The sequence below is a fragment of the Gymnoscopelus braueri genome (genome assembly GCF_963280865.1).
Source record: "Gymnoscopelus braueri genome assembly, chromosome: 3".
NCBI classification, from domain to species: Eukaryota; Metazoa; Chordata; class Actinopteri; order Myctophiformes; family Myctophidae; genus Gymnoscopelus; species Gymnoscopelus braueri.
The window spans coordinates 44610794-44627280 of record NC_137612.1 but is presented as its reverse complement, the minus strand read 5'-3'; the positions used below and the strand labels follow the sequence as shown (position 1 = coordinate 44627280).

The 16487-nt window shown below is 39.5% G+C and overlaps 2 protein-coding genes across 2 annotated transcripts in view; one reads left to right on the top strand and one right to left on the bottom strand.

Annotated features, from left to right (window-relative positions):
- LOC308079209 (epoxide hydrolase 1-like) overlaps positions 1-16487 on the bottom strand; it is a 526014-nt gene that overhangs the window by 157412 nt on the left and 352115 nt on the right. The gene's annotated exons all lie outside the window — the stretch shown is intronic.
- On the top strand, positions 4306-13521 carry LOC308081973 (E3 ubiquitin-protein ligase Itchy-like; the record flags this gene model as incomplete). The annotated part of the gene is made up of 15 exons (XM_080423587.1): positions 4306-4473; positions 5641-5710; positions 5941-6025; positions 6261-6407; positions 7246-7318; positions 7865-7936; positions 9025-9113; positions 9470-9629; positions 9890-10023; positions 10727-10867; positions 11129-11249; positions 11658-11762; positions 12882-12978; positions 13121-13193; positions 13391-13521. 15 exons carry the CDS (start codon positions 4306-4308, stop codon positions 13488-13490), a joined length of 1635 nt encoding a protein of 544 aa, XP_080279713.1. The 3' UTR covers positions 13491-13521.

Sequence of the window (16487 nt, the reverse complement as noted above, 5' to 3'; positions counted from 1 at the left end):
GGCTACGTATCTAAGTTGATACGGCATTGACGTGGATTGTTTTATGCAAGCCATCTTTTTATTGGAAGGTCAGATCTAAGTTATTGAATCAACATATTGTCAGGCTGAAGATTGCAATCAACATTGATGTCAGACATAGAAAATAACATTGAAAGTGCTCGCTATGATCAACATGGAAAGAACATTCAATCAAACCTGACAATGAATCAACCTTGATTCTATGATATGATCAACATTGAAAGAATGTAGAATTCCATCAACATTGATTCAACTATATGTATACATTGCATTATACATTAAAAGGACCATTTCAGCACCTTTTCAACCTTCCTCTGTATGTTTTTTAATATGCCTCATTAATAATGAAAAATAATTACTTTTAATGTAAATTATATTATTTGGTGTAGTTCCACCGGAAGCATGCTAAAAGTTGTCTACTTGTAGGAGTGTTTTTTTTGGTACAAGTTTTTTAAGGCACAAGTAACTAGTGACATTACTGCCATATGCCTGAATGGCAGTGATGTCACTAATAGAAAGGTTTGGAGCAACCCCTGCAGAACTTTAAAACACCAAATAGAGTAAAGTGATTATTTTTGGCTTAAAATAGACGTATAAAAAAATACAGAGGATGAAATGGTCCATTAAGTATGCTTTACTGCAGTGGTTCTCAACCTTTTTATACAAAGACCTCACATTACAGGAAAAACATTTGGGGACCCCAAACTTCATTATAATTATGCCATTATAGGTGAATGTTCGAAAATATGTTGAGAGCTTGTAGATCGGCTATTTCCATTTTTTTTTTCTTCAAGAAACCAAGGTTGAGATCAACTGCTTTACGGCATGCTCTGTGAACAAAGAAACAGACCATTTATTAATTTAGTTATTTATCAAAGATTTAAAAAAAAGAAATCTTCACATATTTGCACATAGCATTTTCTCTTTGTTTTACTTTTAAGGTTTCAGGTGGAGGAAGCGCCATTTAGACCTGTTGTAACCTATACGTTGTAATACCTCTCAATCCAGGAGCCACCTCTGTGTCTCATCAGTTGTTGCTATACATATACAGTAGCAACATCAATTTTTATACATTTTTGGAGTAAGAATTTGAACGTTTTCAGAAAACTTAGGTTAGGTTTTAGAGAAATGAATATATAACTATTTTAAATGGCTTTCATATACTCTTGGGGATCTGACTAATATGACAAGTTGCTTATTGTGAACACAATAGCCTACGCTACAAATTAATTAATATGTGAATTTATTTGGATGTAAAAAAAACGTAGACCCGGCTCAGCCGGTGCCGACGGGCCGGGTCGGGTCCCGTTGGGTTTGGGCTAAAATCTTAAGCACTTACATTTGTTATAAGATGATAGTATCATCTACTGTGATTTTCATTTTGGCTACTGTCTCATTAAACCCATGCTGCGGGTGAATATTATATTATAGCCTATATTATATATATTAGCCTATATTATTATTATATTCCCCGCGTAAACGCTACGTTCATGACCCCCCAAAATAACCATATTTGAACTGGGGACCCCCCCCATTTTGTTTGACTCGGTTCCACAGATAAATATTGTGAAAATAGCAGATCTACAAGCTCGCCAGGCGTTGGGTGCTCCATTGTGGTCTCGACCCACAGGTTGAGAACCACTGCATTAAAAGCTCCAAGCAAGTTACATGTCTAGTATGTTGTTGACCACGTAATGTAATATTTTTGGTTTAGTGTTAGGCTTCTCCGTGCATGCTCATTGCATGCTGTCCAAAATAACAGATCTGTAAGCTGTCGACAGACATGACGCAGCGCCGTTGATAGCTTGTATGTCTGTTATTTTGGGTAGGTAGGCGACGCACATACGCATCGCAGCAATGTGTCTGGGTTTGAGAGGCTTTGATTGATGTAAACTTAAAGTTTAGCTCTGTTCGGGATTACTGAACAAAGGTGGATGATGAAAGATAACGGGGACAATATGGATGTAAGTTAACTTTAACTGCGTCACTTCAGAGGAAACTATGGAGCTACTACAGAGATGTTTACACACCCCTGGAATCCATTAGAATGGTGGAAATAGAACAATACAGCCAACGTGAGTACATAGGCTATAGACCTTTCCTAAAACTGTCCAATTTAGTATACCCATGTGCTACTGTTTGTCTGTGTACCACGTAGGAGCGTTGTCGCAACATGATGTAATTAATTATTTGGGAGCAGCTGGTGTGTACCAATAGTATACATATTTTAAATGGCTTTCATATACTATTCCGGATCTGACTAATATGACAAGCTTATTGTGAACACAATAGGCTACAAATTAATATAAAAATGTATTTGGATAAAATAAAAATAAAGAAGGAAAACAAGCCCAATGTGGCTTATAATAATCAGACCAGGCAACAGTGCAGACAGGTAGATAGGCTAGAGCATATATTGGATCGGGATGACGGCTAGCGCAGTCTTCTCTTAAAGGCAATGGCTTCTGGCACGGTGATTGGTTTTATCATTGTAACGCCCAAACCACACCTATGCATAATGTAACGGGTAGCTCAGGTGTTTGGCGGGTGAGGGGGGTGCCATAGAATACCGAATTTTGCGGGGAAACGCCTCTTGCCTAGACCGAAATCCGAAATTAGTGGTTTGTTCAAATTTCACCTGGAATAGGGCTGTCTGTCTTCCTTTCATGCACTTATGAAAGAATTCCAAGAATTGAAAATCCATTTAAAAATACGTAAGTAAATAACTTTAATGTCAGTTGACACGTCTCATTCAATATAATAGTAAAGTAATGATTTGTAAACTAACATTGTGACATGTTGTGAGCCAGATTTTCTATTTTAGCCAGATGTTCGCCCCCCGGAATATGGGTTACTAGGATTAAACAGTAAACAGTCTAATTCAGGGGTCTTCAATGTTTTTCAGGCCAAGGACCCCTTAGTTGAGAGAGAGAAAGAATAGATGAAGCAGGGACCCCCACTACATATTGTATACAATTGTGTTGCAGATTAAACTTTTTCATATATTTCATAGATAGTTGTATAGACTTGTTTGGCAGCAGATCTACAAGCACACAACGGCGTTGTGTGCTTGTAGATAGGCTATTTTTGGCTAAAGTTCTCCTCAGAATAGGGACTCTAAGGTTCAAGTGGTTAGTGTAAAAAAGAAATTTCCCTTCTCACAAAGATTTGGCGCCCCCCCTGTAGTAACTCTGAGGACCTCCTAGGAGTCCCAGAACCCCTGTTGAAGACCCATGGTCTAATTCATTCATCAATACCATCCTCTCCCCCTGCTGTGTGCTGTTCCTCTCCCTCAGCCTCTTCCAGCATCTCCTCCTCCAGTGAGGTGAGTGAAGCCCCAATTTCAGATGGCTCAGCGGGGCTGCAACTGCCCCCAAGGCGTGGCCCCAGCGCTGCAACCTCAACCTCTGCCTCTGCAACGCCGCCTCTGCTTCCCAGAGTCGCCCCGACCCGCCCTGCCCCACCCCGCCCTGCCCCACCCCTGCCACCCGGGTAAGAGCTAAGGCGTGTTAGGTTTTCTTTCTTTCTGCTACTGATTCTACCTGAGCCGTTTAATCTACCCACAAAATCCTTGCAAATCCTTGTGAGTGCTGCCGGTGCCTTTGCCAGCTGCTCAATTAAAAATTATTTTGAAACACTTGCTATCTTACACATATGGCTACAGTAAATGCTTTCTCCCTGCTTGACTCTCTGACTCCATTAAAGGACTTTCTGCAAATGACTCCCATAATATCCCACTGCTGGCTGTTTCTTTCTTTTCTTTTTCTTTTTGCTGACTAATGGTCTTTGCCTCAGCAAGTGAGAGAAGAAGGTGATACCAGAATGGCCGTGTGTATTTTGTGCACCACGTTGAGAAAAGAGCAACCCGGGACTGGCCTGAAGCTCTGCCTGCAGCGTACCTTTCTGCTTCACACCTTACATGCCAAGAGTGGCAGATCAGCAATAAGACATTTATTTTATGATTGCAGGCAGCAGCTGTTCCTGAAAAATGAAAGAATATGTAGGAGTGGCATGAAAATAACAATGAATCACCCGTAGTCGTGATCACAATATCCAGCGAAGCAATCATGCTGATCATATTAGTCTTAATAATGCAGGCTTACTTTGACATAGTTGTGTTCGGCCGGTCTGTGCAGAAAAAATTGTCTATGAGAGTTCGGACAACTGATATAAAATAAATGTTTGACATAACCTTTACAGTGGAACTCTTGAGTCTGGGTCAACTAAGGTGTTGTATATATTCCCAACTCAGTTTTGCCCCCTCCCCCAACCACCTGTCCTCTCTAGATGGGAGAGAAAGGTGCATCCCATGGGTACTTTGTTGACCACACCACTCGAACCACCTCGTGGCAGCAGCCCACACAGGAGTCAGTGCGTCATTACGAGGAGTGGCAGAACCAGCGCAGCCGGCTGCAGGGAGCCATGCAGCAATGTAACCAGTGGTTCACATATGGGGTGAGTGTGATGATCACTTGTCTTCACTGGCTGCCTGACTTACTGGCCATGGGTGGTTTCACTGTGCATGTTGTGGACCTGGGTCCATGGGAGAATGCAACCATGTTTTTGGTTATACGTTTCACAGTTCAATGCATTTTTGGTACAGCAGAGGAAAGAAAGCAAGGAAGAAATTATTTGGCTGCTTATAGCTAACCTTTATATTTTACCATAACTTATAATACTTATACAATACATTTTGATATTTGGAAGCTTGTAAGAGCCTGGATGTCTCCACTAGGCCTACTAGCTATTGTTTTGGTACAACCTTTCTTGTTATGGTTCAGTTTGTCCTTGAAACAGCTACAGTAGGCCTATACAGTAACCATGATATCTGCCCTGTGCTCTTGGCAGAACTACCATACCACTGACACAAGTGTTATTGTACCTCTCCCCATGTTATCATGCACATAAACCATATTATCATCACCACCTAGAATATTGTCTCGACTCCTATGTGCCTCATCGCTGATTGATCCAGAATTTCACGACAAAAGTCACAAAAGTCACAAAATTGCTCTTCGTTGTTTATTTCATAAAACAAGTAGCTTTTTCAGAAGTGTAGCGAAGCCCATTCCCACCTAACCATAGCCAGCATAGCAGACCTGACCATGCCCACTTTCACCACTGAAATGGGAAAACACTCATTTAGATTTGGAGGAGCAGTTAACTGGAACTCGCTACCCCTGACTATAAAGAGCATTAGCAACCATCTCCTTTTTAAGATAAGGGTCAAAGCATGGCTTTTATAAAATGTTGCAGAATAGTAGGGTCACTTATGTTAGCAATGCGATTATATGTATTTATGCTGTCGGTAGTGTAGCTATTGATTGTATTATTTATTACTGTACAGTCTACCTGTATGTATTTTGTTGCAATGTTGTTTGTCTCAGACCAAGGACCACAATGGAAATAAGTCGCAAGACTTTCATGTGTTTGTATCCTTGATGTTTCTCCGATGAACATGATGTAACATGTGTTTTTTCCTGTATAACGTAATGTCTAATAAAATCAAATCAAATCATTGGCCATGATGACAGCATAAGATACAGCATACGGAGCATAAATAACAGTTTATGGTCTGAAATGGTTATGAATTACCACCTTCCCTTTTCTCTGCCTCCTTAGCTGCAAGATCAGCTTGCAGCTGCAGCAAACAACGAATCTGACCGACTGGGGCCTCTACCACATGGCTGGGGTAAGCATAATTGACCTTTACGCGTTTTACCCTGTTTCACTAAAGACCCTGTTATTAGTTGGAAAACAAAGATGTGCTTGAGGAAATTGACTGTGTTGTTGTATAGATATCCATAGCTGGTACTGTATTTCTGATGATGTGTGCTTGAAGCATAATTTCCCAGACTGTGAATAATCCATGAAAAATACGTAAACAGCCTTTTATCTTCACATTGCCATTTTATTTCCCAGAGAAGACAACAGACACAAATGGCAGAGTGTTTTTTGTTGATCACACAACTCGGATGACTCAGTGGGTGGATCCCAGGACACAAAGGTACATTAATATCACCTGTTATAATCCTTCGTAACATACAGGCCCTGTTGCTAACCCTGTTGCAAACGTAGAGTGGCAACATTCTGTTATTGTTTTTTTATTTATTGATCTTATTTGTGTGTGTGTGTGTGTGTGTGTGTGTGTGTGTGTGTGTGTGTGTGTGTGTGTGTGTGTGTGTGTGTGTGTGTGTGTGTGTGTGTGTGTGTGTGTGTGTGTGTGTGTGTTTTATTTCAAGGGTGGTGGATATTTCAAGGGTGGTGGATGACAAGCACCTGCCAGGCGGTTGGGAGATGAAGTTCATGGCGAATGGGATTCCTTACTTCGAAGACCACAATAGGAGAACTACCACCTACATTGATCCTCGAACAGGGAAATCCTCACTGTACGCCTGAGTTAAACAATATTAAAATGGACGTATTATAGCCGTATTATAGCCTAGAAAACTGATCATATCAGTATTTACACTAGGGAGGAACTTGTGCCCTGTGTCCGTGATTAACCACATGAACCCAAGTGTCTTTTAATAGGCCAACATTCCACGAAAACATTCTGAGAAAACATTATCCAAAAATAACTTAGGAGTTAATTGATTATAAAAGCTTCCTGCGCATTGCGTTGCAACTTGCAACACATTGTGATTTTGTAGATCCGCTATTTTCAGCAAAGAGATTTGGTGTAGAGGGGGAAAAAATAAGTGGGCCAATTACAGACCCCTGGGGGGCCCCGATCAGCAAAAAGTACATAGTGGATAAAATACTTCAATTGCTAACTCCTGTGTTGTAGATCCCAAAATATCATTGCAATAGAAAGTCCCACTGAGTAGACACCTCTGGTCCCCTTTGGTTTGTTTGATTGATTGATTGATTGATTACTTTATTAACAAGTTAGTAATCAGTACATGTAGTACAGTCAAACATTATGCTAAGAAAATAACACAAAAAGACCCCAGGGGGCTTGTTTCCATTGGGTCCATTGGTGTAATTGTCTTAACAGCAGCTTTTTGGAGGGGTTTATATAAATATTGGACGCTATATGGACGCTAAGATGCTGCTTTCTTTAGAATTAGACTTTTAATTTAGTATCCCCACACCATGTTACTTTAGACAACATTTCAGGTATGAGATATTGTTTTTGATTGATTGATATTGTAATATATGTTATTTATGTGTTAATGAGTACACATTGAAGAAAATAATCCTTATTTTGGTTATTTCCTACAGTGAAAACGGGCCCCAGATTACCTATGTCAGGGACTTCAAAGCCAAAGTCCACAACTTCCGATGCTGTTGTCAGGTAAGTGTCATCTGAACAACTTGCACATTCTATGGAGTTGGTGTCAAAATATATTTTTGGTTCCTCAAATTAAATTCTGATCTCTACCCCATTCATGTATTGCCTTTTTCCATCTTCATATCGACAAAACATTAGTCATGGGTCTTTTAGTTTGGATCCCTTTTACAGTTTATCATTTAGCAATTACTATAATTCGCCATAGCCATTAACTTAAAGCTGTGAGTCTCCTACCTGGTTTGAGCTACTGTTATGACCCACTGTACATGCGAGGATGTTATCATGTCAATTAAGTTTGAGTTGTTGTTTTGTTTTTGTTTTCCTTCTTTTTTATCCACATGCTTCCCTCATTAGATGTCTGTAAATTAAGCTCCAAATAAAACTTTAATGGTTGCCACTGTTTGGCCCAAGACTAAGAGGGTAGCGCGAGTGGCATCAGAACTTCGGTACTCCATCTATGGGAACATGGAAAGCCTCAATCATACAGCATTTCACATGAGGTTTTCATGGCTGTCCGTTTCTCTCTAATTCCCTGCTTCTGTCTCTTAGCAACTGTCGCTGCCCCAGGACATCAAGATTACAGTCACGCGCAAAACCTTGTTTGAGGATTCGTTCCAACAAGTGAGCTTCTCCAAGCTTGTATTGTACTTTCTTTAATATTCATTACTTTGTGCAGAAATGTTTTCGTTTTAGATTTTAATTTGTTTAAAGGACCACTTCACCCATTTCAACTATCTTCATATAATTGATCCTCACTAATGCTCATTATAATATGGTACCATTTCTGTCTACTCAGTCTGTGTCTCAGAAGAGGGTTGTGGACAGTTCAGAAACCTGCCTACCAGCAGGGACGTGCAGAAGGATTTGGAGAGGCAGGGGCTGGAATTTCAAAAGGGCACTTTTTGGATTTTGTTTCACGGACAATTACCATACTTTTAGGCCCAAAAACCCGAAAAGGTATCACTGCGTGCTTAATGGACTCAAAGTCACGCACCCAACAAGCTTTGAACTGAGCAGATTGGACATTCCGTTCCAGAGATAATGGCCAAAACATCTTGAAAACGGCCACTTTCGTCGATTTTTGGCCATTGTCGCCCGTTTTTCTTTAATAACACGGGCAAGGAAGGTCGTACGGAGACAAACTATATACCTGAGAAAAGTTCACTTTGAGCTGCATCCAACACATCCACTGGCATTTCCGTCGGCCTTACCGTTAGGCCGCTAGGGGCAGTTGAATTTGTCTTCTTTTTTTTCTTTTTCTCCAGTCTGGAGAGGGCACTTTTTTTTGCGACGGGTAAAAGGGCAGGGGCTCAAGCCCCCTTTCATGTCTATGTGTGCACGTGCATGCCTACCAGTGACATCATCGATGGGGAAACTACAGGCTTTTTATTTCTTAAAAGTTAGCATGCTATAATAGCAGCCATCGTTCTCACATTATGAAAAAAATAAAAATAAACTGTCCCTCCTCTGAGACACAGACCCTGTGTAGACAAAAATAGTACCATAATGAGCATTATATGAAGTTAGGTTGAAAATGGGTGATGTGGTCCTTTAACCATTTTCCAATCAGCGCAGTAAACTAATAGTCAAAGAGGCTGTGGCTGACGGATTCCAAAATTAACCAGTTTCATCGTTTTACAAGTTGAATATAATTTTTGATAAAAATGTAATTTCATACATTTTCCACTGTGTTTCTTTTCTGTTGAAAGATCATGAGCTTTCGTCCACAAGATCTGAGGCGGAGATTGTGGATCATTTTTTCTGGAGAGGAAGGCTTGGACTCAGGGGGAGTAGCGAGGTACGTTACTGTATGTTGAGAAGCTTGATGGATGATTATTTAAAGTTAGTTAGTTCACCCAAAACATTACTTTTTTTCTTAGTTCACCCAAAACATTACTTTTTTTCTATCGACTAGTCACCCCATGGAGACTTGAATTAATGGATATTTTTTATTTTTTGTCGTATTCCTAAGCCAATAATGGGGTGACTAATCGATAGGAAAAAAAGTTATTTTGGGGGCGAACTATCCCTTTAGGTATGTTGTGCTCATATGATGCTTTTGTTTGGACAGCAGCCACAACTGATGTGCAACACAAGCCCTTCTATAACAATTCACCTAGCTTTTTTTCATTTACCCTGTGCTTATCTTTACAGGGAATGGTTCTTCCTGTTGTCTCATGAGGTGTTGAACCCCATGTACTGTCTGTTTGAGTATGCTGGCAAGGAGAACTACTGTCGGCAGATTAACCCGGCCTCTCACATCAACCCTGACCACCTCAAGTACTTCAAGTTCATAGGACGCTTAATTGCAATGGTATATATATATATGATATTTACTTCTAAACTACGGTTGTTTTGAGCAGGCCTTAACTCTATTTGAGGTTTGAGTAGATACATATTAGACGTGGTTAGTTATCACACAAGTGACACTTGTTTTAACCAAGAACAGTAAACTAAATTATCATTGCAATCTATCAAAAAAGATGCAGCAAGCTCATCCCTGTTGGCAATGTCATTGACAAGTTACTGTATTGTTGAGTGAATACAAACTAAGATGTCTTGCACTGTCCCTAGGCACTGTTCCATGGGAAGTTCATTGGCACAGCTTTTTCGCTGCCCTTCTACAAACGTATCCTGAACAAACCCCTTGCTCTCAAAGACCTGGAGTCCGTAGACCCAGAGTTCTACCACACCCTCACGTGGATCAGGTAGGTCTGGGCATACGTACATGGGGTGCAGCTATGCAATGAATTAATTTAACATGGCTCTGTGATTACGGGATAATCAACCCACAATCAGATATAATCTAAGCTGATGATGGCCAGTGAAGGCCTATACCTGATTTTGACTTTTTGCGCTCCAGTGTCACAGATTGAAAATAGCAGATCTATATGAGCTTGTAGACTGTTTTATGTTTGGTACAAGACAGACACGATGTGCAACTTAGTAGAAATTCCATTTAATTTCATTTTATTTTGTTTCACACATGATAGTGTATCACAGTACAATACAGTTCCTATCAGAGAATAATAATTCATTTAGTCTAATAATACACCCCATGGACGAAAAGGAGCAGGAAGAAGAATAATACCTGCCCCCTATTCAACTTAAAATAAAATACTTCATGATCGGCGCATAAAACCGGTACTTGCACTAAAATACTAATAAAAAATAATAAAAAAGAAAAAAAAGCAACAAATAAACAAGTAGGGAAAAAAAGATAACTACAAAGTCAAATCCTATCCTATTTATAGTCTTCATATTGACTAATTATTTTAATGTAAAAAATGTAATTCATATTTGACAGGGAAGACATGGTGGTGACACACAGTAACAATGCTGAAGTGCTGATGGTGAATTAAATGGAATGATGGCACCACTTTGTTTACAATGACATCCTCTGTTTTGCAGAGATAACAACATCGAAGAATGTGGCCTGGAGATGTTCTTCTCAGTAGACAAGGAGATCCTGGGGTTGGTAAACACCCATGAGCTGAAGCCTGGCGGAGGGAACGTTCTTGTCACAGAGGAGAACAAGGAGGAATATATCAGGTACAATCTGGTCTCACCCATCTACTTCTCCCAGGGGAACATAGGACAGTGTTTCCCAAACAATGGGTCGGGACACATTTTGGGGTCGCACATGACGTAATTATGAGTTGCATGTAAAATATTTTCCTGCAATTGGATTATTAGGTCAAAAGTGTCAAAACTTTATATATATATATACTCTAAGAAATAGTGCACCCCAGAATAGGGATGCTGGGGTTCATGTGGTTAATTAGCTATTTTGAATTGTCTTTATGTATGCAGATTAGTTGCAGAGTGGAGATTATCCAGAGGAGTGGAAGAGCAGACTCGAGCTCTCTTTGAAGGCTTCAATGAAGTTTTGCCTCAGCAGTACCTTCAGTATTTTGATGCCAAGGAGCTCGAGGTACTCAGCTTTGGACCTGGCAGTAGTAATATTTATAACATTAATTCATAATGAACTTTATTCAATTTGCATACATGCATAGAATAGTGTGTCCATTCCAAAAGAAAATTGACATAAATAATTAGGAGTTGCTGCTACACAGCAGTTTTCCTGTTCAACAGTATTACAACTTTATTACGGAACTAAAGGTATCTTTGACAACATTTGGAAAACCTGTGTTATTGGAATAATCGAAAAAGTTATCAATAGAATAATCACTAAGAAAATAATCGATTGCTGCCCTGTTATTGTCATCAAACGAGTTAATTGTGCGGTTGTCGAGCATGAAGACGATCATTAGACATCACACAAGCAAACAAAAAGTCAGCGCTCTGACAAAAGCTGTACATTTAATGTCCCCGGGCCTAGATGATGCTGTGTGGGATGCAGGAGATAGACTTGGATGACTGGCAGGGAAACACCATCTACACACACTATGTGCGCAGCAGCAAGCAGATCCTGTGGTTCTGGCAGGTTGGTACCTTTCAACAAGTAAATTTAATGGATACTTTTTATTCTTTTTTTACTTTTAATTCATTCAGAGTTTAATAAAAAAAGGCCCTAAACTACACCTAATCAAAGAATCTCAAATTGAATAGACTGAATAGACTAATGGGAAACAGCAAGGGGAACAAACCCCTAGGCCAAGGGTGTGACTTTGCTGTCCTCTAAAGGCTAAGAACTATAAAAATACAGTATGCCAGGCTGCCACTGACCTTAGTATCCTTAGTATAGTGATGTAAGCAATAGCTGCAGCTAATAAAACTAACAATGGGTAATTTAGGTGTGCTAATGTGCTCACATTGACAATAGCGTTGACTAGTCAGTGCTTGCACATTGGCACTCCTACAGTTAACACAGCCATTGAGAACTGAATGTGAGCACAGTGGCACACATAAATAACTCTTTGACATTTGGCCTCATAAGGTTGAAAATTAACCACTTGGCTAACATTGGCACCTTTTAGTGGATTCATGTTTATTGTCCCTGATAAATAAGGAACAAAGGTCAGCTTAGGACAGCTTGTCATATTTTTACCCTTCTATATTTTTAACCTTTACAGGTCTCTTGTTCCTTTGTTCAGCCTAAAGCCCAATACATGCTCCTTCCGAAGTCCGAACATTTGCTCGGAAAGCAACTTTCCGAGTTAGTCATTTAGCCTGTCTCTATAGCCTTAGGCCAGTAATATGACATTCCCGAAAATGTGTTTTACTTAGTGTGGGATTGTGAATTCACCATTACTTTTGCCTTTATACTGTAGGACAACTGTGTATATATACACTGCTTCTGTCACATATAAGCAACCTATTGGGCAATTTTCTATATTCATTATACAGTATAACATGAATTATTTTACAATTAGTCTGCTGACAGTTGGGATGGGAAAGCTTTTTATGTCTTAACAAAAGCTTGACAACCAATTTCCATAGGATTTATTACGCAATAGTTTAGCCGTAAAAACAAAATGATTAAAGCATAGGTTAGCTATAAAAAGCTCAAAGCATCACTTTCCCTACCTTCACTCTTTTAACGCAGATTTCTGTAAAAGTCCAAGCTTTGCAAGCAAGAATTAATATGAAATAATGTTCCCAGTTTGTCAAGGAGATGGACATTGAGAAAAGGATGAGATTGCTGCAATTTGTCACTGGAACCTGCCGACTTCCTGTGGGTGGCTTTGCTGACCTTATGGGTATGTTGTTCAACTGGAAAACACACATGCATGTGTGCGTGCGTGTACACACACACATACACGTGTGTACTGTGTATATAAATATATACACGTGTTTACTGTGTGTATATAAATATATTGATTTAGGTTATAATTCATACAGGGAGCAATGGCCTCCAGAAATTCTGCCTTGAGAAAGTGGGCGAAGAGAACTGGCTTCCAAGAAGTCACACATGGTAAAGTTGTGGATTATTCCCTGTATTATTTTAAATGTCGGATTTTTCAGGTTCGTTAATCACTTTAGACTCACTTTAGAAGTTTAGAGCCTCCCTGTTGGATTTTTTTGTTGGACAATATTCGATATTGACCTTTTTGTGACGTGTAACGGATAACGAAATGGAAATCGATTTTCTGTGATGTTTTTGTTAACCAGCTTTAATCGCCTGGACCTTCCTCCTTACAAGAGCTATGAGCAGCTGAAGGAGAAGCTGATGTTTGCCATAGAGAACACAAAAGACTTCGGCCTGGAGTAACACAGCGTGGTAGGAGGAGCAGGATGGAGAGGAGGAGACATGTCCATGGGGGGGATTAAGCGGCTCTATATCTTATTCCTGCTCGTTGGTGGTTCATTGGGAGGTTTAAAGTGAGGGGTCACATGTCGCGCCTCGCTTCCCCTAGGCTGGGGCTGTAACGATAGCCCCCAAAGGTGCAATGTAAGTCACCTGTCAGTTTGACAGCCTGAGCAGCCTGAAATCAACCAGTGGATCTGAACCAGGGATCTCTCATAGAACAGGTGACTAGACCATTGCACCATCTCAGAGTTTCTTCAAACTGTCCTCGACTTGGCTCTAAAAAAAAGTAAAACATTTCCTCTTGGTAAGAGCAGGATTTGAACCCACAACCGCAGTTGTGTTAGCGATGAAATTAAAGCCGCAATACCGACCTTTCTTAGTGAATAAAATGTTATTTTGAGCAATCTGTAGTGCAGAGTAGTTTAATACATAACCAACACAATTGTGGTGGCTATAGTTGGTCGGGTAGGACACCTACTGTTGGCAAGTGGTATTGCATGAAGCTCAAAGCAGTCTATCCTCTGCCCACATGGGCTTTCTGTGAAGGAGACCTGGTAGGGCATACAAGCAGTGGTGAAAAGTAAGTAAGTACATGTACTCAAGTGCTGTACTTAAGTATAATTTTGGGGTATTTTTACTTTCCTGGAGTATTTCCAATTTTCAATACCTTTACTTCTCAAAATCTACAAAGTAACTAGTAGCCTAACTATTGTTAGAAAACATACTTTACCACTTCAGCCATGGCTGTTTGAAAATAGCCAATCTACAAGCTCACAATGTGTCGTTTTGCGACACATTTTGTTTGTTTTAATACATTTTGAATACTTTCTATACAATAAGTAATTTTACTTTTGGTATTAAGTATATTTTGATACCAATACTTGTAACCAATACTGTACTTTTACGCAATTAATCACTATATGAATTGAGTACATAAGGACCCCATTTGAAACACGCCGTTAGGCTTTCATGGGCTTTTTAATCCTATTTAAACTGCTTTTTCTCTGCAAACTTCTACTTTTAACAGAGTATTTCAACACTGTCTGTGGTATTGATACTTTTACTTAAGTAAATAATGTAACAGTATTTCAACACTGGTATTGTTACTTTTTCTCAAATAATGCGAATTTCTTCTATCACTGCATACAAGTTACAGAATGCAGCTTTAAGTATTTGGTGAGTCAATTTAACCTCAAGTGTTCAAACCTAAATTCTTTCCCCTTCCATTTTATATGGTGGACCTACAACCTGATGTAACACCCAGAGTCATGGTAGTCAACATTGGTTTTCAAACTTTTTCGCGCCAATTTGTATTTTAACCACTTAAGCCCTATTTTATAACTCATCATACAACAGTGTCACGCAAAAATACAGAAAATAGCCAATCTACAAGGTCACAATGTGACGCGTTGTGAGCTTGGTTTTAACTGTAAAGTTTAACTGTTAAACCTCTACCTACATGCTTCACAGTGCAGCAACAAAAACAAAACAGAAATCACATAGAACTGATAAAACCTTTTATTTCACTTTAAATGGTCTTTTACATTTTTTGTTTTTCCTGATTATAACATGGAAGGTGAGAACCTAGAACTGGATTTTTTTCTCTTTTAATTTGTTTTTATGTATTTTTTTAAAGACAAAACACAAATCTAATATTACGTCAATAACCAGGAGAAAAGAGGTGTGGGGGATGGGTCTTGTGTCATTTTAATACATGTTTTTTTGTCTTTAAGCTAACTCTAAAAAAATGTCACAACCACGTGCGTGCTAAGCAATAAAACCGTCACAGAAGCTTGTATTTTTCTCATTTTTTTTCTCTTTACGCAGAATACTGGTCAGTATAAACAAAAACAAAACAAGAAATTAAGATAGAAAGCAATTATTAGGTACCAGATATACAAACAGGCTTTGTGCCACATTCACTACTGCATGGGACTGTTGTTTCCCCCTCTTATCAAGCGTAGAAGAACAGAAGAATGGCCTTTGTTTTTTTGTTCGGCTAAAGGAAAAAAAGAGTTAGTTTTTTCCTTTTGCTTTCAGTGCGTGAAAACATTTGTCCTCAACTAAAAAGAAATGACAGACATATGAAGGGCTTTTGTCTCTAACACACCTAACTGTAGCGGAATGTTCCAGGCTAGAAAAAGCAAGGATATTATTGTGACACTGAGTGAACGGAAGTGTACGTTTTAATTTACAAAAAAATAAAAAAAATAATGCATCAACTACATCTAAAATTCAAGGCTCCGCATTTGTCTCTCTAGACCACTACTCACAACAACCCCCCCCCCCCGGTTCCTTCCTAAAACCCTACAGTATGCGTGTGAATGTACACCAGAAAGACACATCTTGTGTTCAGGTTTGCTCAGGATTCTGAAAAAAGCAGCAACGAAAAACCCACAAGTCAGTGGATTTCTTTAATGACCACAGAATGATAACATGATCTGAACCAACGAGGCACAACCATCATGTTCTACATTGTGAGCACAGAGAAAGGTTTCCCTCTACACCATGTGTGCAGGAAAAAAAAGCATCACTCCTCTTCTGTGTGTGCGCAGAGAAAAGATACTCCCTGGTTCTTAAAAAGAAGCTGCTAGACGTTTTCGCCAAGGAAAAATCCCCCTCTAAGGAAGAGATGACTAGTGAGGAAGTCTGTCCTCATTGGCTGCTCGGTGACAAGACAATTTCCTCCCATTAGCTTTGATCATAGAGTTATAAGGTTTTGATCAAGCACAAGCTAGCACTGCCATACCTACTGAGTGCTATGGCAGCACAAACTTTGAAATGACAGCGTCAGTGGAACGGTGACACTTAAAAATGACAGCGTCAGTTTACGTTCAAGATCAGCACATAGCTGTTGAGCAAGAATTCACCTGACTAACTCAATATTTGGTGGCTGTCGCCGTCGGGTGGAAGGAACCTTGTATGTTCACATTTATTATACGAAAATACATTTTGCGA